The sequence below is a fragment of the Manacus candei genome, unplaced genomic scaffold (genome assembly GCF_025592945.1).
Source record: "Manacus candei isolate 608988 ecotype Guabito, Panama unplaced genomic scaffold, ASM2559294v1 h1tg000086l, whole genome shotgun sequence".
Taxonomy (NCBI): domain Eukaryota; kingdom Metazoa; phylum Chordata; class Aves; order Passeriformes; family Pipridae; genus Manacus; species Manacus candei.
Genome location: NW_026138134.1, coordinates 7,745,530 through 7,772,529, shown reverse-complemented (window position 1 = coordinate 7,772,529; position 27,000 = coordinate 7,745,530). Strand labels below are relative to the sequence as shown.

The following is a 27,000-nucleotide window of genomic DNA, read 5'->3' as shown; positions in this document are numbered from 1 at the left end:
CAAACACAAACTCCAGTGACACATTTCTGGACAAGTGCTGTGGTGGAACAATTGTGAATTGTGATTGTGAATTGTAAGACACAAAACACAGACTGGACAAAGGACACGACACAGACCTGAACAACTCTGCCCTGCACATCCTACTCCAGTGATGGAAAGTAAACTGCTCTTCCTATGTGTGCCAAGGGCCTCTTAGGGCAGACCCTTTCCCCTATGCTAATTTGAAAATTCCTCCCTCCTAACCATAAAACTGGACCCAGCTCTCATCCCCTCTCCAGGTGATAGTCCTCCACTTATCTTTCCTATAGTCGGGGATGTGAATCCATCTTCGATGCGAAGGAAGGACCCCCAGCTGGTTCAGAGGGTCCTGTAATCCCTGACTCGGTCGGCTGCGAGAAAGAAAAGCGAAACTGACGCAAGAGTTTGGCAGCACATGGGCAATAACCCTGCAATTGGCTAGTCCCCGTCCCCTAAGCTGTGAGGTTCTCAGGCCACTGGCTCCGACTCGACTCGGAGGCTGCTGCCGTCACCGTGTGCCGTACCTGGGTGAGTGAGGAAAAAAAGTTACGTGGTGCTTCAGAAACACCTAGCACCTCCTTGCTATCTCCCCGACTCAACCTGAATGCTCCTCCATTGCCAAAAGCAGGCTGGATAGCACCTGCAACTAGAAGAGATTGAGCCTTAATTGATGACCCTCGTAGTACTAGGAGATTACTCACACAGACAGCTGTAGACCATCAAACCTAATTGGCAGGTGGCTCCAGCCCTCTGAGGCTGCACACCTTCTCTGTAAAGTACAAAAACCAAAAGCAAATGTACATACTGAGATACTGCCTGAAAGGATGGCTTTCCTGTGGGAGCTCCTACCTACCTCTCCTCTACAGTGACCTCTTACCGACAAGGTCCCTGAAGCATTGGACTGTCTGTTAGAAGGTGGTAGAACCCCCTGTAAAACACAAGAAACAAAGCATGTGCACAGATTCACCAGAACACCTGTACAAGACCATCTACTTCTGTCCTGGAGTCAATGCTCACCTTGCTCACAGGTACTCACCTGGATCACCTCCCCTCCGGTGCCTAGAGCCTCCTAGGCTGAGGACTCTGCATCTGAAAACAAAGAAAAAACAAACCCAAACAACAAAATCCTTAACACAGCGAGTAAACGTGGAGCCAAAAGCCACATCTTTGTGCTGATGTCAGGTGACCACCCACCTTCTCGCTCTGCTCCTCTGGCCTCTGTTCTGTTCAACTCTGCTTTACACCCTGTCTCTCTGACATGGTAAAGAAACCCTAACCAAAGTCACCCAGATAAATGGGGAGAGCTCAAAGAGTCTCCCTTCTCTTTTGGCAAACCACCCAGGGTCACTGCCTGCAGCCAAAGACTGCAGCTATAATCAAACAGAATATCTGGGTGAAGGAGTAAAAAACTTAAGTGGCACATCTGAAAAGTCAGTGGATGCCTTCACAGGCATTTAGGGGGCTCCTGGACACTGCTTTCCACCCATGCTACCTTCAAAACGCTCCTGGCAATTCCTAAGCTGACACCCAAGCCCTCACTCCATCTCTGGACTGTAACCCCCCACTACCTACTTGCAAACCTGGGTGTCTGTAGCGATTTTCAACACAGAGCAACTTCACCTCGGGATGGGATAACACTTGTGAAAAAATGCCAAGCTGCAGTTGAGATGATCAGGAGATCTCAAAAGATGCAAAGCTCCTAAGGAAAAGAAAAAAAAGATAATAAATTACAAAAGCAGCTTACCAACACAGAACACAAAATTAATAAATTTAAAAACCTTGCATTTGAGTGTAATCCTCTTCATTACCATATATAGCTCTGCTTCTTTGGATGCCAAAGCTGATGCTTCAATAAAGCAAGAACAGCTTGAGAAGTCCCATTCACTGAAAGAAAGGGAGAGCTCTTATCCCATTGAAGCCCAGCTGCTGAACAACCTCCTTGGGCAAAGGCTGGGGTTAATATACCCCTGGCCACGCCCACATACCTTCCCATGAGGCTCGAGGGAAAGGGAGGAGCCAAATGCCACAAAGTATAAAAGCTCTGGGAGGAGTAGCACTGAGTTTTCCATGTTCAGGAGGAGTAAAGGCCCTGATACAGGAAAACACTGCTAATGAGGATAAATACACCATCTCTCTTTCTGCAGCTATACCCACTGAAACAGCAGAGACCAGGTAAGAAACTAAACTTTTCTGTTGGACAGAGGAAGAAAAAGATAAACAACCTAAAAATGCAGACAAAAAATTAACTTATCAAAGAAGATGAAAGGTTAAGGTGGTGGGTCACCCGGACATTCCATAGGCAGCAAGAGTTTCTGGTCCTAGCATCTTTTCTCTGAGAAAAAGCTTTAGCTGTGTTCAATCTGGGGGCTGATATGGCAAATTTCACTGCAGGGCTCCTGGAAATGAACAAGAACCCTTTTCCCGGGGGAAAGCAAGCCCTCACCCTAATGGTCTCGGAGGTGAAGAGAAATCCGGGCACTGCATAGGCAGCAAGAGCTTCTGACCCTAGCAGCTTTTCTCTGACAAAAAGCTTCAGCTGTGTTCAATCTGGGGGCTGATATGGCAAATTTCACTGCAGGGCTTCTGGAAATGAACAAGAACCCTTTTCCCCAGGGGAAAGCAAGCCCTCACCCTAATGGTCTTGGAGGTGAAGAGAAATCTGGGCACTGCATAGGCAGCAAGAGCTTCTGACCCTAGCAGCTTTTTTCTGACAAAAAGCTTCAGTTGTGTTCAATCTGGGGACTGACATGGCCAATTTCCCTGCACGGCTCCTGAAAGTGAATGAGGGCCCTTTTCCCCTTTGATAATAAAGTAATTAACTTTTCCACCACACCTTAATTAGCTACCAATTAACTAATTCTCTTTTTACAAGGCATGCTAATTATTCACTAATGACCTAATTCAGTAATTTATTTCTTGCACTGCACCCTAATGGGTTACTAATTAATTAGTTTCACAGGCAGCAAGATTTTTCTGTCCGGTTACCTTTGGTTTCATAGAAATCTTCATCCATGTTCACTTTGGAGAGGAGGATCAGGTATTTGAGGCAGGACTCTTGCAAGCAACAGACAGCTGTATCCCCAGGGAAACAAAGCCCTGACCCTCAGGGTTTCAGGTGCAGATAGTGTGAAACTTGATGGGCAACAAGAGTTTTCTGTCCTGGCACCTTTTTTCTGAGAGGAAACCTTGTCCATGTTCAGTTTTGGGAGTCGGAGTGGCAATTTCACTGCAAGGCTCCTGCAAATGAATTGCAGCCCTTTTCCCCAGGAAAGGCAGCTTGTAGCCTTAAAATTTTAGGGGCAGTTCGTGGGCCAGGCTGGACACTCCATGAGCAGCAAAGTTCTCTGTGGTGGCACCTTTGGTCCAAGAGGAATACTCATTCATGTTCAATTTCAGGACTCAGACTGGAATTTTCAGAGCAGGAAAACCAGGAAAGAACCAGGGAAAGAATCCCCAGGAAGGAAATCCCTTACCCTCACGGTCTCAGGTGCAGGTGGTGCGACACTTCATGGGTGGCAACAGCTTTCTGTGGTAGAACCTTTTGTCTGGGAGGAATCTTTGTTGGCATTCAGTAGAGGGAGTCAGACTTCACTTTCAGGGGAGGGCTCTGAAAAGCAAAAACCAGACCTTTCCCGCAGGACAGAAAGCCTGTAAACTTGGGGATTCAGGTGCAGTTGATGGACCAGCCTGGGCACTCCATGGACAACAAGATGTTTCTGTGGTGGCACCTTTTGCCTAGGAGAAATCTTCATCCCTTTTGAATTTTGGCAAGTCGGTCCAGCTATCTTGGCACCAGCCTCCTGCAAGCGAATTACAGACCATTTCCCCATGAAAGGCAACATGTAGCCTCAGACTCTCAGGTGTACTACATGAGACACCCAGGGCACTCCATGGGAAGCCACAGATGTCTGTCCTGGCATCTTTTGTCTCAGAGTTATGTTCACCTGTTTTCACTTTTGAGAGTTGCACCATCATTATCACCACAAGTCTCTGGAAACCAAATAATAGCCCTTTCCCCCAGGTAATAAAGCCCTTAATCTCATGGCTGCACATGCAGGTGGTGTGGCACTCCCTGTGCAGGAAGATCTTTCTATCCTGTCACCATTTGTTTGGGAGGAATCCTCGTCTGAGTTCATTTTGGGAAGTCAAACCATCTTTCTTGGTTCAGGACGCCTGTAAGTGAACAAGAGCCTGTTTCCCCAGGAAAGAAAACCCTTACCCTCAGGGCCTCAGGGGTAGCTGCTATGAAACACCATGGGAAACAAGAGCTCTCTGTCCTGGAACCTTTTGTCTGGGAGGAATCTTCATCCTTATGCAATTTTGGGAGTAAAGACTGGTAGTTTAGGCACAGGATTAAAAAACACGATCAACAGCCCTTATTCCCAGGAAAAAAAGCCTGGAACCTTTGGCTGTTAGGTGCATTTGGTGGGCCAGTCTGGGCACTTGGTGGGCAGCAACATCTCTCTGTCCTGGCACCTTTTGTCTTGCAGGAATCTTGGTCTCTATGGAATATTGGGAGTCAGACTGGCAGTTTCAGCACAGGATTCCTAAAAATGAACAACAGCCCTTTTACACAGGAAACAAAGCACTGACCATTTTAACTTCAGGTGCAGTTGGTAGGCCAGCCTGGGCACTCCATGGGCAGCAAGAGCTTTCTGTGGTGGCACCTTTTATCTTGGTGGAATCCTCATCCGTATTCAATTCTGGGAGTCAGACTGGCAATTGCAGCGCAGGACTCCTGCACATGAACTACAGCCCTTTTCCCCAAGAAAAAAGGTCCTTACCTTTGGGGTCTCAGGTGCAGTTGGTGGGCCAGCCAGGGCAGTCCATGGGCAGCAAGAGCTTTCTGTGGTGGCACTGTTCGTCTGGGAGGAATCTTTGTCCGTATGGAATTTTGGGACCGGGACTGGCAATTTCAGGGCACAATTCCTGCAAGTGAACAACAGCCCTGACTCCTAGTAAACAAAGTGCTTACTCTTTGGGTCTCAGGTGCATTTGGTGGGCCAGCCTGGGGACTCCTTAAGCAGCAAGAGCTCTCTATGGTGTCACCTTTGGTCTGGGAGGTATCTTCGTCCGTCTTCAATTTTGGGACTTGGACTGGCAATTTCAGGACAAGATTTCTGCAAGCCAACAACAGCCCTTTCTCCAAAGAAATAAAGTGCTTTCCCTCAGGGTCTCAGGTGCAGTTGGAGGGCCAGCCTGGGCACTCCGCGGGCAGCAAGAGCTCTCTACCCTGGCACCTTTTGTCTGGGTAGAATCTTGGTCCATATGGACTTTTGGGAGTCGGACCTGCAGTTTCAGGGCAGCATTTCTGAAAATGATCAACAACCTTTTCCACAGCAAAGGACACACTGACCGTTGTAGTTTCAGGAGCAGTTGGTGGGCCAGCCCGGGCACTCCTAAAGCAGCAAGAGCTTTCTGGTGTGCTACCTTTTGTCTGGGAGGAAGCCTCATCCGTATTCAATTTTGGGAGATGGACCGCCCCTTTCGGCTCGAGGAGTCCTGCAAGGTCACATCAACCCTTTTCCCCTGGAAGGAAAGCCCTTACCTTCTTGGTTTCATGTGCAGTTGGTGGGCCAGCCTGGACACTCGCTGGGCAGCAAGAGCTTTGTGTGGTATCACCTTTAGTCTGGGAGGAATCTTCGTCCGTATGCAATGTTGGGAGCTGGACTGCCCATTTTGGCAGTAGGAATGCTGCAAGGTAACAACAGCCCTTATGGCCAGGACAGAAAGCCTGAAACCTTTGGCTTTCAGGTGCAGTTGGTGGGCCAGCCTGGGAACTGCATGGGCAGCAAGAGCTTTCTGTGGTGGCACCTTTTATCTTGGTGGAATCCTCATCCATATTCAATTCTGGGAGTCGGACTGGCAATTGCAGCGCAGGATTCCTGCACGTGAACTACAGCCCTTTTCCCCAAGAAAAAAGGTCCTTACCTTTGGGGTCTCAGGTGCAGTTAGTGGGCCAGCCTGGGCACTGCATGGGCAGCAAGAGCTCTCTGTGCTGGTACCTTTTGTCTGGGAGGAATCCTCGTCTGTATTCAATTCTGGGACTTGGACTGGCAATTTCAGTGCAGGACTCCTGCAAGCGAACAACAGCCCTTTCTCCCAGGCAAGAAAGTGCTTACCCTCAGAGTCTCAGGTGCAGTTGGTGGGCCAGCCAGGGCAGTCCATGGGCAGCAAGAGTTTTGTGTGGTGTCACCTTTAGTCTGCGAGCAATCTTCGTCCGTATGGAATTTTGGGAGCTGGACTGCCCATTTTGGCAGTAGGATTGCTGCAAGGTAACAACAGCCCTTATGGCCAGGACAGAAAGCCTGAAACCTTTGGCTTTCAGGTGCAGTTGGTGGGCCAGCCTGGGCACTGCATGGGCAGCAAGAGCTTTCTGTGGTGGCACCTTTTATCTTGGTGGAATCCTCATCCGTATTCAATTCTGGGAGTCGGACTGGCAATTGCAGCGCAGGATTCCTGCACGTGAACTACAGCCCTTTTCCCCAAGAAAAAAGGTCCTTACCTTTGGGGTCTCAGGTGCAGTTGGTGGGCCAGCCTGGGCACTGCATGGGCAGCAAGAGCTCTCTGTGCTGGCACCTTTTGTCTGGGAGGAATCCTCATCTGTATTCAATTCTGGGACTTGGACTGGCAATTTCAGTGCAGGACTCCTGCAAGCGAACAACAGCCCTTTCTCCCAGGCAAGAAAGTGCTTACCCTCAGGGTCTCAGGTGCAGTTGGTGGGCTAGCCTAGGCACTCCGTGGGCAGCAACATCTCTCTGTCCTGGCACCTTTTGTCTTGCAGCAATCTTCATCCGGATGCAATTTTGGGAGTCGGACTGCCAGTTTCAGCGCAGGATTCCTAAAAACGAACAACAGCCCTTTTCCACAGCAAAGCGAGCACCGACCCTTTTAATTTCAGGTGCAGGTGGTGGGCCAGCCTGGGCACTCCTTAAGCAGCAAGAGCTTTCTGGTGTGCTACCTTTTGTCTGGGAGGAATCCTCATCCGTATTCAATTTTGGGAGATGGACTGCCCCTTTCGGCTCGAGGAGTCCTGCAAGGTCACATCAACCCTTTTCCCCTGGAAGGAAAGCCCTTACCTTCTTGGTTTCACGTGCAGTTGGTGGGCCGGCCTGGACACTCACTGGGCAGCAAGAGCTTTGTGTGGTGTCACCTTTAGTCTGGGAGGAATCTTCGTCCGTATGCAATGTTGGGAGCTGGACTGCCCATTTTGGCAGTAGGATTGCTGCAAGGTAACAACAGCCCTTATGGCCAGGACAGAAAGCCTGAAACCTTTGGCTTTCAGGTGCAGTTGGTGGGCCAGCCTGGGCACTGCATGGGCAGCAAGAGCTTTCTGTGGTGGCACCTTTTATCTTGGTGGAATCCTCATCCGTATTCAATTCTGGGAGTCGGACTGGCAATTGCAGCGCAGGACTCCTGCACGTGAACTACAGCCCTTTTCCCCAAGAAAAAAGGTCCTTACCTTTGGGGTCTCAGGTGCAGTTGGCGGGCCAGCCTGGGCACTGCATGGGCAGCAAGAGCTCTCTGTGCTGGCACCTTTTGTCTGGGAGGAATCCTCGTCTGTATTCAATTCTGGGACTTGGACTGGCAATTTCAGTGCAGGACTCCTGCAAGCGAACAACAGCCCTTTCTCCCAGGCAAGAAAGTGCTTACCCTCAGGGTCTCAGGTGCAGTTGGTGGGCTAGCCTAGGCACTCTGTGGGCAGCAACATCTCTCTGTCCTGGCACCTTTTATCTTGGTGGAATCCTCATCCGTATTCAATTCTGGGAGTCGGACTGCCAATTGCAGTGCAGGACTCCTGCACGTGAACTACAGCCCTTTTCCCCAAGAAAAAAAGTCCTTACCTTTGGGGTCTCGGGTGCAGTTGGTGGGCCAGCCTGGGCACTGCATGGGCAGCAAGAGCTCTCTGTGCTGGCACCTTTTGTCTGGGAGGAATCCTCGTCTGTATTCAATTCTGGGACTTGGACTGGCAATTTCAGTGCAGGACTCCTGCAAGCGAACAACAGCCCTTTCTCCCAGGCAAGAAAGTGCTTACCCTCAGGGTCTCAGGTGCAGTTGGTGGGCTAGCCTAGGCACTCCGTGGGCAGCAACATCTCTCTGTCCTGGCACCTTTTGTCTTGCAGCAATCTTCATCCGGATGCAATTTTGGGAGTCGGACTGCCAGTTTCAGCGCAGGATTCCTAAAAACGAACAACAGCCCTTTTCCACAGCAAAGCGAGCACCGACCCTTTTAATTTCAGGTGCAGGTGGTGGGCCAGCCTGGGCACTCCTTAAGCAGCAAGAGCTTTCTGGTGTGCTACCTTTTGTCTGGGAGGAATCCTCATCCGTATTCAATTTTGGGAGATGGACTGCCCCTTTCGGCTCGAGGAGTCCTGCAAGGTCACATCAACCCTTTTCCCCTGGAAGGAAAGCCCTTACCTTCTTGGTTTCACGTGCAGTTGGTGGGCCGGCCTGGACACTCGCTGGGCAGCAAGAGCTTTGTGTGGTGTCACCTTTGGTCTGGGAGGAATCTTCGTCCGTATGCTATGTTGGGACTTGGACTGGCACTTTCGGGACAGGGCTGAAAAAAGACAACAACAGCCATTATCCCGAGGAAACAAACCCTGGAACCTCTGGCTTTCAGGTGCAGTTGGTGGGCCAGCCTGGGCACTGCATGGGCAGCAAGAGCTCTCTGTGCTGGCACCTTTTGTCTGGGAGCAATACTTGTCCGTATTCAATTCTGGGACTTGGACTGGCAATTTCAGTGCAGGACTCCTGCAAGCGAGCAACAGCCCTTTCTCCCAGGCAAGAAAGTGCTTACCCTCAGGGTCTCAGGTGTAGTTGGTGGGCCAGCCTGGACACTCGCTGGGCAGCAAGAGCTTTGTGTGGTGGCACCTTTGGTCTGGGAGGAATCTTCGTCCGTATGCAATGTTGGGACTTGGACTGGCACTTTCGGGACAGGGCTGAAAAAAGACAACAACAGCCATTATCCTGAGGAAACAAACCCTGGAACCTCTGGCTTTCAGGTGCAGTTGGTGGGCTAGCCTAGACACTCTGTGGGCAGCAACATCTCTCTGTCCTGGCACCTTTTATCTTGGTGGAATCCTCATCCGTATTCAATTCTGGGAGTCGGACTGCCAATTGCAGTGCAGGACTCCTGCACGTGAACTACAGCCCTTTTCCCCAAGAAAAAAAGTCCTTACCTTTGGGGTCTCGGGTGCAGTTGGTGGGCCAGCCAGGGCTGTCCATGGGAAGCAAGAGCTTTGTGTGGTGTCACCTTTAGTCTGCGAGCAATTTTCGTCCGTATGGAATTTTGGGAGCTGGACTGCCCATTTTGGCAGTAGGATTGCTGCAAGGTAACAACAGCCCTTATGGCCAGGACAGAAGGCCTGAAACCTTTGGCTTTCAGGTGCAGTTGGTGGGCCAGCCTAGGCACTGCATGGGCAGCAAGAGCTTTCTGTGGTGGCACCTTTTATCTTGGTGGAATCCTCATCCGTATTCAATTCTGGGAGTCGGACTGGCAATTGCAGCGCAGGACTCCTGCACGTGAACTACAGCCCTTTTCCCCAAGAAAAAAGGTCCTTACCTTTGGGGTCTCAGGTGCAGTTGGTGGGCCAGCCTGGGCACTGCATGGGCAGCAAGAGCTTTCTGTGGTGGCACCTTTTATCTTGGTGGAATCCTCATCCGTATTCAATTCTGGGAGTCGGACTGGCAATTGCAGCGCAGGATTCCTGCACGTGAACTACAGCCCTTTTCCCCAAGAAAAAAAGTCCTTACCTTTGGGGTCTCAGGTGCAGTTGGTGGGCCAGCCTGGGCACTGCATGGGCAGCAAGAGTTCTCTGTGCTGGTACCTCTTGTCTGGGAGGAATCCTCGTCTGTATTCAATTCTGGGACTTGGACTGGCAATTTCAGTGCAGGACTCCTGCAAGCGAACAACAGCCCTTTCTCCCAGGCAAGAAAGTGCTTACCCTCAGGGTCTCAGGTGCAGTTGGTGGGCTAGCCTAGGCACTCTGTGGGCAGCAACATCTCTCTGTCCTGGCACCTTTTGTCTTGCAGCAATCTTCATCCGGATGCAATTTTGGGAGTCGGACTGCCAGTTTCAGCGCAGGATTCCTAAAAACGAACAACAGCCCTTTTCCACAGCAAAGCGAGCACCGCCCCTTTTAATTTCAGGTGCAGGTGGTGGGCTAGCCTGGGCACTCCTTAAGCAGCAAGAGCTTTCTGGTGTGCTACCTTTTGTCTGGGAGGAATCCTCATCCGTATTCAATTTTGGGAGATGGACTGCCCCTTTCGGCTCGAGGAGTCCTGCAAGGTCACATCAACCCTTTTCCCCTGGAAGGAAAGCCCTTACCTTCTTGGTTTCACGTGCAGTTGGTGGGCCGGCCTGGACACTCGCTGGGCAGCAAGAGCTTTGTGTGGTGTCACCTTTAGTCTGGGAGGAATCTTCGTCCGTATGCAATGTTGGGAGCTGGACTGCCCATTTTGGCAGTAGGACTGCTGCAAGGTAACAACAGCCCTTATGGCCAGGACAGAAAGCCTGAAACCTTTGGCTTTCAGGTGCAGTTGGTGGGCCAGCCTGGGCACTGCATGGGCAGCAAGAGCTTTCTGTGGTGGCACCTTTTATCTTGGTGGAATCCTCATCCGTATTCAATTCTGGGAGTCGGACTGGCAATTGCAGCGCAGGACTCCTGCACGTGAACTACAGCCCTTTTCCCCAAGAAAAAAGGTCCTTACCTTTGGGGTCTCAGGTGCAGTTAGTGGGCCAGCCTGGGCACTGCATGGGCAGCAAGAGCTCTCTGTGCTGGCACCTTTTGTCTGGGAGGAATCCTCGTCTGTATTCAATTCTGGGACTTGGACTGGCAATTTCAGTGCAGGACTCCTGCAAGCGAACAACAGCCCTTTCTCCCAGGCAAGAAAGTGCTTACCCTCAGGGTCTCAGGTGCAGTTGGTGGGTTAGCCTAGGCACTCTGTGGGCAGCAACATCTCTCTGTCCTGGCACCTTTTATCTTGGTGGAATCCTCATCCGTATTCAATTCTGGGAGTCGGACTGCCAATAGCAGTGCAGGACTCCTGCACGTGAACTACAGCCCTTTTCCCCAAGAAAAAAAGTCCTTACCTTTGGGGTCTCAGGTGCAGTTGGTGGGCCAGCCTGGGCACTGCATGGGCAGCAAGAGCTCTCTGTGCTGGCACCTTTTGTCTGGGAGGAATCCTCGTCTGTATTCAATTCTGGGACTTGGACTGGCAATTTCAGTGCAGGACTCCTGCAAGCGAACAACAGCCCTTTCTCCCAGGCAAGAAAGTGCTTACCCTCAGGGTCTCAGGTGCAGTTGGTGGGCTAGCCTAGGCACTCCGTGGGCAGCAACATCTCTCTGTCCTGGCACCTTTTGTCTTGCAGCAATCTTCATCCGGATGCAATTTTGGGAGTCGGACTGCCAGTTTCAGCGCAGGATTCCTAAAAACGAACAACAGCCCTTTTCCACAGCAAAGCGAGCACCGACCCTTTTAATTTCAGGTGCAGGTGGTGGGCCAGCCTGGGCACTCCTTAAGCAGCAAGAGCTTTCTGGTGTGCTACCTTTTGTCTGGGAGGAATCCTCATCCGTATTCAATTTTGGGAGATGGACTGCCCCTTTCAGCTCGAGGAGTCCTGCAAGGTCACATCAACCCTTTTCCCCTGGAAGGAAAGCCCTTACCTTCTTGGTTTCATGTGCAGTTGGTGGGCCGGCCTGGACACTCGCTGGGCAGCAAGAGCTTTGTGTGGTGTCACCTTTAGTCTGGGAGGAATCTTCGTCCGTATGCAATGTTGGGAGCTGGACTGCCCATTTTGGCAGTAGGATTGCTGCAAGGTAACAACAGCCCTTATGGCCAGGACAGAAAGCCTGAAACCTTTGGCTTTCAGGTGCAGTTGGTGGGCCAGCCCGGGCACTGCATGGGCAGCAAGAGCTTTCTGTGGTGGCACCTTTTATCTTGGTGGAATCCTCATCCATATTCAATTCTGGGAGTCGGACTGGCAATTGCAGCGCAGGATTCCTGCACGTGAACTACAGCCCTTTTCCCCAAGAAAAAAAGTCCTTACCTTTGGGGTCTCAGGTGCAGTTGGTTTGCCAGCCTGGGCACTGCATGGGCAGGAAGAGCTCTCTGTGCTGGCACCTTTTGTCTGGGAGGAATCCTCGTCTGTATTCAATTCTGGGACTTGGACTGGCAATTTCAGTGCAGGACTCCTGCAAGCGAACAACAGCCCTTTCTCCCAGGCAAGAAAGTGCTTACCCTCAGGGTCTCAGGTGCAGTTGGTGGGCTAGCCTAGGCACTCTGTGGGCAGCAACATCTCTCTGTCCTGGCACCTTTTGTCTTGCAGCAATCTTCATCCGGATGCAATTTTGGGAGTCGGACTGCCAGTTTCAGCGCAGGATTCCTAAAAACGAACAACGACCCTTTTCCACAGCAAAGCGAGCACCGCCCCTTTTAATTTCAGGTGCAGGTGGTGGGCGAGCCTGGGCACTCCTTAAGCAGCAAGAGCTTTCTGGTGTGCTACCTTTTGTCTGGGAGGAATCCTCATCCGTATTCAATTTTGGGAGATGGACTGCCCCTTTCGGCTCGAGGAGTCCTGCAAGGTCACATCAACCCTTTTCCCCTGGAAAGAAAGCCCTTACCTTCTTGGTTTCACGTGCAGTTGGTCGCCCAACCTGGACACTTGCTGGGCAGCAAGAGCTCTCTGTGGTGGCACCTTTGGTCTGGGAGGAATCCTCGTCCATATTCATTTCTGGGAGTCAGACTGGCAATTGCAGCTCAGGAGTCCTGCAAGCAAAGAACAACATTTTCCCGCACGAAAGAAAGCCTCTATCCTTTGGCTATTAGGTGCAGTTGGTTGGCCAGCCTCAACATCCCTTGGGCAGCAAGAGCTTTCTGTTGTGGCACCTCTTCTCTTGGAGGAATCTTCGTCCATGTTCAATTCTGGAAGTCAGGCTGGCAATTTCAGCGCAGGATTCCCGTAAGTGAACTACAGCCCTTTTCCCCAAGAACAAAGGGCCTTACCTTTGGGGTCTAAGTTGCAGTTGGTTGGCCAGCCTGGGCAGTCAACAGGTAGCAAGAGCTTTCTGGGGTGGCACCTTTTGTCTTGGAGTAATCTTTGTCCGTGTTCAATTTTGGGAGAGTCTCGATATTTCCTGTTTGATCTCTATGACTTTGGAAGTCTCAGCTGTCAGCTTTTTAGTTTTGGGTTTTTTTTTTCTTTTTTTTTCACTGATGCCTGCAATTGTTCACTGGGTGGTTTTGTTTCTTTGTTTCTTTTTGCAAAAAATTTTTGGCTAAAGGTGTTTACAATTCTTTATGGAAAGTCAAGAGAAAAAATTATAGCCCCTAAGTTGCAGAATTAATGGTTAAATTACATTACTTCTCATTAATAATGATTCACAAAAACAAATGAACACGAGACAATCTTCAAAGCGCATGGATGCAACTTGTATCTGCCCTGCAAACCCCTGCTCTCCTGACTGAACATTCCTGACTACTCTTACTGAGAACACTGCAGAACCCTTACCTCAATCAGCTTAGCATTTCAGCATGCTAATGATGCGTGGTAAGGAACCTGTTCCACTGATTTCTGAGTCTACATGTTGGGCAGAGCAGTTCAAGGCTACATCACACTTCCTAAACATGTGCTTTTGTACAGAGGAGGACATGGACCAATACTATGGAAAGTTGTGCCCTTCCCCTTCTCCCCCGCTGACAATAACCACACAAGGCACTAGCTAAGGCTCAAAGGGGGTTTGTCCCAGTCCAAGTGACTCAGTGAAAGATAAGCCGGGGAAAAAAAACAGCAAAAGCCCCAGACAGCAGGGCATTCTCTTGCTTCCAAGGCAGGACCAATTATCTCTCTAGGAAAAGGGAAAGAGGCAAGGGTTCATCAAGCAATGCACAACTTAGAGAGTTTAACAAATACCATCAGGTTTTGAGCACAGAGAAAATAAAACTTACTGTTTTAAATAGCAAAAATATCGGTGGAAATTACTGGCTTGGTACAGCAGTGAGCTTCCTACAGCCTCTCATACTTACGGATTTATCAGAAGCAGCAGTTTCAGGTGCCTTCCTTTGGAGACCAGCCCCAAAGTAGAAAGTCCTTTTGACTGCTCCTGAGAGCGCCTACTGGAACTCTGGGTTCTCAGCAAAGTGACCCCCTCCCCTGAGTCCTGGCTCCCCTACCCAAGCACCTCCAGTGCTTACATTCCACCTCACTCCCTGTTTTGCATATTCATATCAGTAAAAGAAACCTCTAAGCTCTTCCTCCCGTCCGAGCTGCATCTTCCCTGCACCCCCACACTCCCCCACCTGGTCACATGCACTAATCCCCTCTCCTGCACTGCCTCTTGGCACTGGGCTCAGCTCTTAGCACCTTCCTTGAGTAATGATCCATCTCCAGACACACCCAGGGGCTTCCTCCAGCTGCTGCAAGATGCTCTCAACATCACTGCTTCAGAGACTCCCTGGAATCGGCTGGTCCCCTGCAAAAGCTCTCTACATGAAGTGCTCCCAGATGATCACCCAGCGGGGCCTCCCCCTCATCATCCTCACTGGCCACACCTGGGGCTGCCCCGCATGGGAGGGGAGGGTACGTGGAGCCACAGGCGAGGAGGAGGGAAACGAGCTCGAGGGGGCGGAGCCAGGCACCTCCTTTTCGGGGTCGACTGCAGTACTCCGTGTTCATCAGCAGGTGGCAGCAGTGGTTGAAATCCCAGCCCAGATCTCAGACTTGCTCTGTTACACTGAGAGGAGACACAAAAAACCCTCCGAATACACCGTTTCTATTTCCATCATATTCAGCAAATTTTCTCATACTTTCACGCCCTTTCTTGGTTTTTTTACATATAAAATTTATATAGAGTTGGAAAATAAAAATATATCTATATTCAGAATTTCTTATACTATAAGATCCTATATATAATGCAGCTGTTACAAGGTTCTATTTTTAAATCAATTTATACATAAATTAGTATTTTTTTCAATATATAGAAAAATGAGAAATGTTAGTCTTCAGGCATTTTTGGAAGGACCCTGCATAAATCCCCTCACTTCCCATCAACCTGACCTGTATGAGGATGGTGCCTTGCCTCTGCTCAGGCTCTACTCAGCCACACTCCCTCTCATGTACTGCACTCCAGTCAGTGCCAGATGTCTCAGCCCTACCCTCCGACACTGCTGCAGGGAGATCAGCCCATGAAGCTTTAGGACATGGCTGGACAGGGAGGAGAATATGTGCCCACAGACCCACCTCGAACCCAATCCACAGCACTCACATCCCGGCCTCTGTGCGCCTCAGTATGTAGGGACAACCTTTGCAAAGGGGTCTTGGGAATGAACACTGGACACAGGACACAGTTAAAGAGTGCTGAATGCAGGGAAAACTTCAACGTTCTCTGAAAGATCTGAATACCACACTGAAAAAAGAGAATTTTCTTTTAAAAAGTAATTTTATTTTATATTTTTATGTATTTTATTTTATATTTTCTACAGAGTTCCTAGCTAAACTTTCCCATTACTGAAGGGAAAAAATACAGGTCAGGCAAGCTTATCCAGCAGTAGTGAAACACGCCCTTCATGGTGCAGTTGCACCTGTCCTTGGAACTCCACTATGGTGCTGGCACTTCATCTTTGCACTGACAAAGAAAACTGCACTGTGAAAAGAGTGGTGAGATAAAGAAGGATACATTAAGTGGAAAAGAGGGACACACAAAATAAATAAAGAGCTTTTGTAAAACTTTCCATACACAAAATAACTTCTGCTGGAGGATGAATTTCATTTCTTTTTTAATTGACAGCCTGAACGAAGATAAACCTTTCACTAGAAATCATTTGAAAATGCTGTTTTCACAAGCAATAATAGGGCACTAATCAAACGACCAGTCTTCTGCAAACTGCTGAGCCTCTCCTCAGAGTCGAGGGTGCCAAGCTTTGGGGCCAGCCCTGCTGTGGAGCACAGGCACTGGTGGCCCCGGGGCTGCTCAGCAAGGCAAGACTGACACGCTGCTCCTTATAAGTTCAGTGTCCCTAGACACTAGTGGGTTAAGGACTGAGCAAGTTGGACCTGTGTCTGACCAGGACAGGTGCAAACCAAATGCTGGGGACTGGAACACACACCTGGCACTCCTGCAGCTCTCACCGTTACATTCAAGAGAAAACAGCCAATTGTACCATCACCGCTCATTTCTTAATCCCAATCCCACACTTCTTTGGCAGTTGGAGCACCACTTTTAGAACCCAGTTACAGCCCATTAGAGAGCTCCATGTCTAGCAGGGACAGGTGCCCCTGGGATACTCTCAGGAATGCCTGAATCCATTGCAGGGACCTCGCTTTGAACTCCCCAGGGCCGGGCACCCAGAGGATCTCCCCGAATAATCCTTTCGGTGCGCGCTGGAGTCCTCGGGGTGCCCCAACCCGGGGGGCACCAACAGCACTGTCCCTCCAGGGGGCCCAATTTGGTCCCAAGCTTTCAGTGGACAGCCCAAAAGGGATTTCAAGAGTCCTTCTTTGGAACCCCCCAACGTGTACGGGGAGGAAGCCACAAGAAGGCCTCATTTCTAAAGGCAGGGGGATCTTGCCTGTGTCCCAGACCGGTCCGGGGATCTGAGGCCCTTCCCGAGAAAATCTCGGTGCCGGCGTGAAGGGCCAGAGATCCCTTGGAGCCACGGGAGAGCAGGCACAGAGTCCCTCCTGGGGGGCCAATTTTCCTGCCTGAAATCAGCTCTTCAAAGAAGACTCCAAGACTCAGCTGGTGAGCTTTAGAAGCCAGGCATTCCTTGCTTACAACACCCTGCCATGATCCCAGCCCGACGGGGGTCCTGGCAATCCGCTCCCAAAGGGCACACGGAGGTGTCTCCGCTGCAGCTGATGGGAGGGGTCAGCATTACAGCAGGGTTCATTTGGCTTCCCTGTATTCCTGTTCCACGTTCAGGACATTTTCCAACACTTATCACCGTACACACCTACCCTTAGAAGGTCTCGGAGGGGCTTCACCAAGGGCCTTCGCAGGTCTTCTCTGTCTGGAGCCCTCAAAGTCCTCAGTGCCTGCCTTAGGAACCTCAGCACAACTCACCTGCTTACACGGGAACTTGGTGCTGCTTGGCTGCTGCCTCAGTTCCCTTCTTCCTTCTTTCTTCACCTCCCTTGGTTAGTACCTTTAAATCCCTTGGCTCAGCTCTGTGGAGTTTCCAGGCTACATCCCGCTGCAGAAAGGATTAGCCCTTGTTACATTTCAACACTCATTCCCCCTTTTTTCTTGACACTGGGCCATTAGGCCAGGGTCCCCTTATTTAAAGCATAGCTTGACTCCTCAGTGACAACAACAGCTACAGCCCTGAATCCTAACACAGGCTGAGACACAAACACGGATGGGAACTCTCAAGGATCCACTTTGTTCTGCTCACCAATCAAAAGGAGCTTTCTTAACTCAAGGTCCTTGTTCTGCAACATCAACTGCTATAAATGGGATCCACAAGACCTGCAAAGGCCCTTCCCACTTCACCTGCAGGGGCTGGCAGTCCCACCACTCGACACGGACCCAGTGGCCAGGCAGGAACGGAGGGGCTGGGGCGTCCAATCCATCGGCCCAGGCGGCACCAGGAGTTCCTGGAGTTCCTGCAGGAGAGAGCCTCAAGCCACCAAAGGATTAGGAAGATCATTTTAAACTTTAATATGTATATCCCCTGCAAGATGAGGAGTTGGACAAGGCCTACTGGGGCAACAAGGCTATCTATTAAAAGGATCTACTAGCACTCAAAAGCTATCACCGCCCTTCTTTCAGGGAGAACTCGGGAAACTCTGTTTGCCAAGAGCCTCCAGGAGGATTTCCAGCTTTTGGGGCTCCCTTTTCACCATTTTTCCCATCGCTGTAGCTGGGACTCTCACCTGCCCTGCAGGGGGAACAGCCCACAAAGCTCACTTGCAGGGATGCCATTAACTGAAAGCCCCTTGTCAGGGGGGTCACTGCACACCTTGTCCTTTCTTTGCCCTCCCCACCAAAGATGCTTCCAACAGTTCTGAGAGATCTGGCAGACCCAGAGCTCTCCTCAGGGAACGCTTCAGCTGCTTAAAGGCTGCCCTTGCACCATCTAGCCAAGGCAGCAAATTCTTACAGGCTATTTGAAAAGTTGGCATAACAGTCTTACCACGCATCCAGAGGGAGCAATCCAGAGTCCACCCCATCCTACCATTCCCAGGAAGGCAGTTCATGGGCTGTCTGGGGCTCAGGGAGGAATCACGGGGCTTCTCTTCTTCCTGCCCACTTTCCCCATTTTCTCCTGCAAAAGCAAAGCTTTCTTGGCTTTCCTTGCTCAAGGAGATGCAGCAAAGGCCATCTTTTCAATCTAATACGGGAAACTACTCGAGGTTGTCATTTAAGGTGCTTCTCTCAGGTCCTGCACTAATCAATCCCCTTGGCCATTGGTTTTCTCGGCAGGTTCTGGCATTCACCTTCTACAAGCAAACCAAGAGGAGCAAATTCAGCTGTTCCTGCAACCAATCCAAGCTGCCATTCTGATTTTAAAGGATACTGGCTTGGCCTTACCAGGAGAGATCCCACATTAGGGGTAATACCTACAGGTTCTGCCCTCTTCCACTCTTCTGCAATTCCACTGGCCCACACCACAGGAACAACTGCAGCTGCCACTTCAGTCGGGGCCTTGCTGCTGACAGGAGTTATTCCCTGCACAACAAGAGCTGCTGCTTGGACACATTTAGTTTCAGCAATTACAGTGTCAATGTACCCAGTTTTCAATTTCATTTCTGCCTCAACTTTTCCAGTCCATCTCTTCCTAGCAGAGGTTTGGGTTAGTTTGGCAAATAGACAAACTGAGGAATTAACCAATGTTTTCCCAGTTTGACCCCTGTCACAGCAATCACCTTAACAGTGCCAGTCCTTAATTCTCCCTCTGTTGCGTTAAGGACTGAGCAAGTTGGACCTGTGTCTGACCAGGACAGGTGCAAACCAAATGCTGGGGACTGGAACACACACCTGGCACTCCTGCAGCTCTCACCGTTACATTCAAGAGAAAACAGCCAATTGTACCATCACCGCTCATTTCTTAATCCCAATCCCACACTTCTTTGGCAGTTGGAGCACCACTTTTAGAACCCAGTTACAGCCCATTAGAGAGCTCCATGTCTAGCAGGGACAGGTGCCCCTGGGATACTCTCAGGAATGCCTGAATCCATTGCAGGGACCTCGCTTTGAACTCCCCAGGGCCGGGCACCCAGAGGATCTCCCCGAATAATCCTTTCGGTGCGCGCTGGAGTCCTCGGGGTGCCCCAACCCGGGGGGCACCAACAGCACTGTCCCTCCAGGGGGCCCAATTTGGTCCCAAGCTTTCAGTGGACAGCCCAAAAGGGATTTCAAGAGTCCTTCTTTGGAACCCCCCAACGTGTACGGGGAGGAAGCCACAAGAAGGCCTCATTTCTAAAGGCAGGGGGATCTTGCCTGTGTCCCAGACCGGTCCGGGGATCTGAGGCCCTTCCCGAGAAAATCTCGGTGCCGGCGTGAAGGGCCAGAGATCCCTTGGAGCCACGGGAGAGCAGGCACAGAGTCCCTCCTGGGGGGCCAATTTTCCTGCCTGAAATCCGCTCTTCAAAGAAGACTCCAAGACTCAGCTGGTGAGCTTTAGAAGCCAGGCATTCCTTGCTTACAACACCCTGCCATGATCCCAGCCTGACGGGGGTCCTGGCAATCCGCTCCCAAAGGGCACACGGAGGTGTCTCCGCTGCAGCTGATGGGAGGGGTCAGCATTACAGCAGGGTTCATTTGGCTTCCCTGTATTCCTGTTCCACGTTCAGGACATTTTCCAACACTTATCACCGTACACACCTACCCTTAGAAGGTCTCGGAGGGGCTTCACCAAGGGCCTTCGCAGGTCTTCTCTGTCTGGAGCCCTCAAAGTCCTCAGTGCCTGCCTTAGGAACCTCAGCACAACTCACCTGCTTACACGGGAACTTGGTGCTGCTTGGCTGCTGCCTCAGTTCCCTTCTTCCTTCTTTCTTCACCTCCCTTGGTTAGTACCTTTAAATCCCTTGGCTCAGCTCTGTGGAGTTTCCAGGCTACATCCCGCTGCAGAAAGGATTAGCCCTTGTTACATTTCAACACTCATTCCCCCTTTTTTCTTGACACTGGGCCATTAGGCCAGGGTCCCCTTATTTAAAGCATAGCTTGACTCCTCAGTGACAACAACAGCTACAGCCCTGAATCCTAACACAGGCTGAGACACAAACACGGATGGGAACTCTCAAGGATCCACTTTGTTCTGCTCACCAATCAAAAGGAGCTTTCTTAACTCAAGGTCCTTGTTCTGCAACATCAACTGCTATAAATGGGATCCACAAGACCTGCAAAGGCCCTTCCCACTTCACCTGCAGGGGCTGGCAGTCCCACCACTCGACACGGACCCAGTGGCCAGGCAGGAACGGAGGGGCTGGGGCGTCCAATCCATCGGCCCAGGCGGCACCAGGAGTTCCTGGAGTTCCTGCAGGAGAGAGCCTCAAGCCACCAAAGGATTAGGAAGATCATTTTAAACTTTAATATGTATATCCCCTGCAAGATGAGGAGTTGGACAAGGCCTACTGGGGCAACAAGGCTATCTATTAAAAGGATCTACTAGCACTCAAAAGCTATCACCGCCCTTCTTTCAGGGAGAACTCGGGAAACTCTGTTTGCCAAGAGCCTCCAGGAGGATTTCCAGCTTTTGGGGCTCCCTTTTCACCATTTTTCCCATCGCTGTAGCTGGGACTCTCACCTGCCCTGCAGGGGGAACAGCCCACAAAGCTCACTTGCAGGGATGCCATTAACTGAAAGCCCCTTGTCAGGGGGGTCACTGCACACCTTGTCCTTTCTTTGCCCTCCCCACCAAAGATGCTTCCAACAGTTCTGAGAGATCTGGCAGACCCAGAGCTCTCCTCAGGGAACGCTTCAGCTGCTTAAAGGCTGCCCTTGCACCATCTAGCCAAGGCAGCAAATTCTTACAGGCTATTTGAAAAGTTGGCATAACAGTCTTACCACGCATCCAGAGGGAGCAATCCAGAGTCCACCCCATCCTACCATTCCCAGGAAGGCAGTTCATGGGCTGTCTGGGGCTCAGGGAGGAATCACGGGGCTTCTCTTCTTCCTGCCCACTTTCCCCATTTTCTCCTGCAAAAGCAAAGCTTTCTTGGCTTTCCTTGCTCAAGGAGATGCAGCAAAGGCCATCTTTTCAATCTAATACGGGAAACTACTCGAGGTTGTCATTTAAGGTGCTTCTCTCAGGTCCTGCACTAATCAATCCCCTTGGCCATTGGTTTTCTCGGCAGGTTCTGGCATTCACCTTCTACAAGCAAACCAAGAGGAGCAAATTCAGCTGTTCCTGCAACCAATCCAAGCTGCCATTCTGATTTTAAAGGATACTGGCTTGGCCTTACCAGGAGAGATCCCACATTAGGGGTAATACCTACAGGTTCTGCCCTCTTCCACTCTTCTGCAATTCCACTGGCCCACACCACAGGAACAACTGCAGCTGCCACTTCAGTCGGGGCCTTGCTGCTGACAGGAGTTATTCCCTGCACAACAAGAGCTGCTGCTTGGACACATTTAGTTTCAGCAATTACAGTGTCAATGTACCCAGTTTTCAATTTCATTTCTGCCTCAACTTTTCCAGTCCATCTCTTCCTAGCAGAGGTTTGGGTTAGTTTGGCAAATAGACAAACTGAGGAATTAACCAATGTTTTCCCAGTTTGACCCCTGTCACAGCAATCACCTTAACAGTGCCAGTCCTTAATTCTCCCTCTGTTGCGTTAAGGACTGAGCAAGTTGGACCTGTGTCTGACCAGGACAGGTGCAAACCAAATGCTGGGGACTGGAACACACACCTGGCACTCCTGCAGCTCTCACCGTTACATTCAAGAGAAAACAGCCAATTGTACCATCACCGCTCATTTCTTAATCCCAATCCCACACTTCTTTGGCAGTTGGAGCACCACTTTTAGAACCCAGTTACAGCCCATTAGAGAGCTCCATGTCTAGCAGGGACAGGTGCCCCTGGGATACTCTCAGGAATGCCTGAATCCATTGCAGGGACCTCGCTTTGAACTCCCCAGGGCCGGGCACCCAGAGGATCTCCCCGAATAATCCTTTCGGTGCGCGCTGGAGTCCTCGGGGTGCCCCAACCCGGGGGGCACCAACAGCACTGTCCCTCCAGGGGGCCCAATTTGGTCCCAAGCTTTCAGTGGACAGCCCAAAAGGGATTTCAAGAGTCCTTCTTTGGAACCCCCCAACGTGTACGGGGAGGAAGCCACAAGAAGGCCTCATTTCTAAAGGCAGGGGGATCTTGCCTGTGTCCCAGACCGGTCCGGGGATCTGAGGCCCTTCCCGAGAAAATCTCGGTGCCGGCGTGAAGGGCCAGAGATCCCTTGGAGCCACGGGAGAGCAGGCACAGAGTCCCTCCTGGGGGGCCAATTTTCCTGCCTGAAATCCGCTCTTCAAAGAAGACTCCAAGACTCAGCTGGTGAGCTTTAGAAGCCAGGCATTCCTTGCTTACAACACCCTGCCATGATCCCAGCCTGACGGGGGTCCTGGCAATCCGCTCCCAAAGGGCACACGGAGGTGTCTCCGCTGCAGCTGATGGGAGGGGTCAGCATTACAGCAGGGTTCATTTGGCTTCCCTGTATTCCTGTTCCACGTTCAGGACATTTTCCAACACTTATCACCGTACACACCTACCCTTAGAAGGTCTCGGAGGGGCTTCACCAAGGGCCTTCGCAGGTCTTCTCTGTCTGGAGCCCTCAAAGTCCTCAGTGCCTGCCTTAGGAACCTCAGCACAACTCACCTGCTTACACGGGAACTTGGTGCTGCTTGGCTGCTGCCTCAGTTCCCTTCTTCCTTCTTTCTTCACCTCCCTTGGTTAGTACCTTTAAATCCCTTGGCTCAGCTCTGTGGAGTTTCCAGGCTACATCCCGCTGCAGAAAGGATTAGCCCTTGTTACATTTCAACACTCATTCCCCCTTTTTTCTTGACACTGGGCCATTAGGCCAGGGTCCCCTTATTTAAAGCATAGCTTGACTCCTCAGTGACAACAACAGCTACAGCCCTGAATCCTAACACAGGCTGAGACACAAACACGGATGGGAACTCTCAAGGATCCACTTTGTTCTGCTCACCAATCAAAAGGAGCTTTCTTAACTCAAGGTCCTTGTTCTGCAACATCAACTGCTATAAATGGGATCCACAAGACCTGCAAAGGCCCTTCCCACTTCACCTGCAGGGGCTGGCAGTCCCACCACTCGACACGGACCCAGTGGCCAGGCAGGAACGGAGGGGCTGGGGCGTCCAATCCATCGGCCCAGGCGGCACCAGGAGTTCCTGGAGTTCCTGCAGGAGAGAGCCTCAAGCCACCAAAGGATTAGGAAGATCATTTTAAACTTTAATATGTATATCCCCTGCAAGATGAGGAGTTGGACAAGGCCTACTGGGGCAACAAGGCTATCTATTAAAAGGATCTACTAGCACTCAAAAGCTATCACCGCCCTTCTTTCAGGGAGAACTCGGGAAACTCTGTTTGCCAAGAGCCTCCAGGAGGATTTCCAGCTTTTGGGGCTCCCTTTTCACCATTTTTCCCATCGCTGTAGCTGGGACTCTCACCTGCCCTGCAGGGGGAACAGCCCACAAAGCTCACTTGCAGGGATGCCATTAACTGAAAGCCCCTTGTCAGGGGGGTCACTGCACACCTTGTCCTTTCTTTGCCCTCCCCACCAAAGATGCTTCCAACAGTTCTGAGAGATCTGGCAGACCCAGAGCTCTCCTCAGGGAACGCTTCAGCTGCTTAAAGGCTGCCCTTGCACCATCTAGCCAAGGCAGCAAATTCTTACAGGCTATTTGAAAAGTTGGCATAACAGTCTTACCACGCATCCAGAGGGAGCAATCCAGAGTCCACCCCATCCTACCATTCCCAGGAAGGCAGTTCATGGGCTGTCTGGGGCTCAGGGAGGAATCACGGGGCTTCTCTTCTTCCTGCCCACTTTCCCCATTTTCTCCTGCAAAAGCAAAGCTTTCTTGGCTTTCCTTGCTCAAGGAGATGCAGCAAAGGCCATCTTTTCAATCTAATACGGGAAACTACTCGAGGTTGTCATTTAAGGTGCTTCTCTCAGGTCCTGCACTAATCAATCCCCTTGGCCATTGGTTTTCTCGGCAGGTTCTGGCATTCACCTTCTACAAGCAAACCAAGAGGAGCAAATTCAGCTGTTCCTGCAACCAATCCAAGCTGCCATTCTGATTTTAAAGGATACTGGCTTGGCCTTACCAGGAGAGATCCCACATTAGGGGTAATACCTACAGGTTCTGCCCTCTTCCACTCTTCTGCAATTCCACTGGCCCACACCACAGGAACAACTGCAGCTGCCACTTCAGTCGGGGCCTTGCTGCTGACAGGAGTTATTCCCTGCACAACAAGAGCTGCTGCTTGGACACATTTAGTTTCAGCAATTACAGTGTCAATGTACCCAGTTTTCAATTTCATTTCTGCCTCAACTTTTCCAGTCCATCTCTTCCTAGCAGAGGTTTGGGTTAGTTTGGCAAATAGACAAACTGAGGAATTAACCAATGTTTTCCCAGTTTGACCCCTGTCACAGCAATCACCTTAACAGTGCCAGTCCTTAATTCTCCCTCTGTTGCGTTAAGGACTGAGCAAGTTGGACCTGTGTCTGACCAGGACAGGTGCAAACCAAATGCTGGGGACTGGAACACACACCTGGCACTCCTGCAGCTCTCACCGTTACATTCAAGAGAAAACAGCCAATTGTACCATCACCGCTCATTTCTTAATCCCAATCCCACACTTCTTTGGCAGTTGGAGCACCACTTTTAGAACCCAGTTACAGCCCATTAGAGAGCTCCATGTCTAGCAGGGACAGGTGCCCCTGGGATACTCTCAGGAATGCCTGAATCCATTGCAGGGACCTCGCTTTGAACTCCCCAGGGCCGGGCACCCAGAGGATCTCCCCGAATAATCCTTTCGGTGCGCGCTGGAGTCCTCGGGGTGCCCCAACCCGGGGGGCACCAACAGCACTGTCCCTCCAGGGGGCCCAATTTGGTCCCAAGCTTTCAGTGGACAGCCCAAAAGGGATTTCAAGAGTCCTTCTTTGGAACCCCCCAACGTGTACGGGGAGGAAGCCACAAGAAGGCCTCATTTCTAAAGGCAGGGGGATCTTGCCTGTGTCCCAGACCGGTCCGGGGATCTGAGGCCCTTCCCGAGAAAATCTCGGTGCCGGCGTGAAGGGCCAGAGATCCCTTGGAGCCACGGGAGAGCAGGCACAGCGTCCCTCCTGGGGGGCAATTTTCCTGCCTGAAATCAGCTCTTCAAAGAAGACTCCAAGACTCAGCTGGTGAGCTTTAGAAGCCAGGCATCCCTATACACTGTGAGATATTTTAAGACTTTACTGTCTGAAAAGCAGAAAGCTTTTATCATGGACGTCTGACCTTTAACAGACAGCTCCATTCCCCTTTCAGTACAAAATTATTTTCATGGAATCACTCAATAGGAAGTGCCCAGGAATCCCCAATTGTTTATTCCAGAACAGAAAATAAACAGAGAAAAGGAGCTTTGCACAAGTGTAACATACTCCAGAACAGACCTGACTTTAGTTTTAGTCTTTGTGTTCAAATATTCCATAGAAAAGCTCCAGCAGAAGAGCTGGCACATTCCCAAGAGTATCCTGAAAGTCCCTTTCACGAGGGGCATAGGAAAATCGCAGTTGTATGAGTCCCTTGTGCCTGCAGATGCCTGGGGATCCTCTCCATCCACCTCATGCTCTCCCAACAGCAGAAAGGGTGTTGAGACGGGAGGAAGGAAACCTTTAGCATAAAGCTGGGGAGGAATCTAAAGCTTCCTTTCCTGGGGAGCTTTGTGAAGTCTGCAGACGAGAAAGGGAAAATTTGCATCTCCTTTGGTACAGGTGTCAACAGAGGCTGAGATGTTTTGCCTTTTTCAGACAACTGTGCCCTTTTTGGCTCCCTGGCAGCTCCAATGGCACCAGAACCCCCTTCCTGCACACCCACGGCTGTCACACTCAGGCACCCACACACCTTTTCTCCAGCCCACACGTGGCCAACATTTCCTCACCCTGGACATCCCAAGGGGAGTATTTTTGCTAGAGAGCACAGCAATCCCTCTGTCCTTGCAAACTGGTTCCCTGCAAAAAAGGAATCGTTTTTCCTGGACACTTCTCCCACAGTCAAGGTCTTTTAAAACTGCTGTCGTGCCACCAAACCTGCTCAGGGTCCCTCCCAGCTTCTGCCTGTCCTTGCATTTAAAGGCACGGGCATATTCTATCTTCCAACAGCAAACCCCAGTTCCTCACTGGGAGTATAAGCCCTGCTCTTACCTGGACAGACTCCCGGGCTCGGCACAGCTGTGGGTCATGGAGCAGCTTCCCAAGGCCGTTCTCTCTCCCAGCAGGAAGCACAACTCACCTCCGCACCAGGGGAAACCACAAGCGAGGCTGCAAATTGACATAGAACGAGCAAAAAGTATTAACGCAGCACAAAAAAAACCAAGTTAAAGCAGTCTTTGCCTCATAACCCTGCACGGGGAAAGGGTTTGGGATCCCAAAGTAAAACCTGAAGACACCCAGAGAGCAACAGCCCCGCAGCCCTGCCACGGCTCCCCCCGGGGTCACCCGGCAGGTAACGGGCTTACCCGGCCACCGCCGACCAGCACAAGACGCAGCTAAACGCCCCCCAGCTCCCCCGGTCCATAAACCCAGCGGACAAGGCGCTCTCCCCTCCGCAGCCCGGGCAGCAGCGGGGCCGCACCCGCAACTCTCACACACAACCGCCCCCACCTGCCCCGCCGACCCTTCTATACCGCGGGTCGGCAGCGCTGCCCAATCAGCACTCGAGCGCCTCCGCCCAATCCCAGCCCGCCTGGCCCTGCGGCCCCCCCCCGCCCGCTCAGCCCGGCCCCGCCCCTCCGCGCGGCCCCGCCCCCCGTTCCCTCCGCGCGGCT

The 27,000-nt window shown here is 51.2% G+C and overlaps 2 protein-coding genes and 2 long non-coding RNA genes across 20 annotated transcripts; 1 reads left to right on the top strand and 3 right to left on the bottom strand.

Annotated features, from left to right (window-relative positions):
- Nucleotides 1-309: 309 nt before the first annotated feature.
- On the bottom strand, nt 310-907 carry LOC127482149 (uncharacterized). Its single transcript, XR_007908452.1, has 3 exons — nt 896-907; nt 720-787; nt 310-389 (listed from the first exon to the last, which is right to left on the bottom strand). It is a non-coding gene; the product is annotated as an uncharacterized LOC127482149 (long non-coding RNA).
- A 4,611-nt stretch (nt 908-5,518) lies between these two features.
- On the bottom strand, nt 5,519-12,703 carry LOC127482136 (uncharacterized). 2 transcript variants are annotated; one of them, XR_007908444.1, is made up of 4 exons: nt 12,527-12,703; nt 11,114-11,569; nt 7,172-7,862; nt 5,519-5,640 (listed from the first exon to the last, which is right to left on the bottom strand). It is a non-coding gene; the product is annotated as an uncharacterized LOC127482136 (long non-coding RNA). The 2 variants fall into 2 exon arrangements; XR_007908443.1 differs by lacking the exon at nt 5,519-5,640 and adding an exon at nt 6,115-6,214.
- On the top strand, nt 5,633-12,300 carry LOC127482132 (uncharacterized). Of its 12 annotated transcripts, none has more exons than XR_007908429.1 (5): nt 5,633-5,772; nt 5,964-6,537; nt 6,729-7,111; nt 8,833-9,023; nt 9,789-9,823. XR_007908429.1 is itself a non-coding variant. In XM_051812167.1 (5 exons), the coding sequence occupies exons 1-5, from the start codon at nt 5,674-5,676 to the stop codon at nt 10,693-10,695; spliced, it is 1,005 nt and encodes a 334-aa protein (XP_051668127.1). In that variant the 5' UTR covers nt 5,633-5,673. The 12 variants fall into 12 exon arrangements, 1 of the variants encoding a protein (XP_051668127.1); XR_007908430.1 differs by lacking the exon at nt 9,789-9,823 and adding an exon at nt 9,598-9,632; XM_051812167.1 differs by lacking the exon at nt 9,789-9,823 and adding an exon at nt 10,555-10,695 and having other exon boundaries at nt 5,964-6,154.
- A 4,332-nt stretch (nt 12,704-17,035) lies between the features above and the next one.
- LOC127482133 (uncharacterized) lies at nt 17,036-26,684 on the bottom strand. Of its 5 annotated transcripts, none has more exons than XR_007908440.1 (6): nt 23,159-23,242; nt 21,027-22,957; nt 20,384-20,496; nt 18,154-20,084; nt 17,511-17,623; nt 17,036-17,211 (listed from the first exon to the last, which is right to left on the bottom strand). XR_007908440.1 is itself a non-coding variant. In XM_051812169.1 (6 exons), the coding sequence occupies exons 1-6, from the start codon at nt 26,506-26,508 to the stop codon at nt 17,086-17,088; spliced, it is 681 nt and encodes a 226-aa protein (XP_051668129.1). In that variant the 5' UTR covers nt 26,509-26,684; the 3' UTR covers nt 17,036-17,085. The 5 variants fall into 5 exon arrangements, 2 of the variants coding, with proteins under 2 accessions (XP_051668129.1, XP_051668130.1); XM_051812169.1 differs by lacking the exons at nt 20,384-20,496; nt 23,159-23,242 and adding exons at nt 26,116-26,185; nt 26,378-26,684 and having other exon boundaries at nt 18,154-18,285; nt 21,454-21,562; XR_007908442.1 differs by lacking the exons at nt 20,384-20,496; nt 21,027-22,957.
- Between the last annotated feature and the right edge of the window lie 316 nt (nt 26,685-27,000).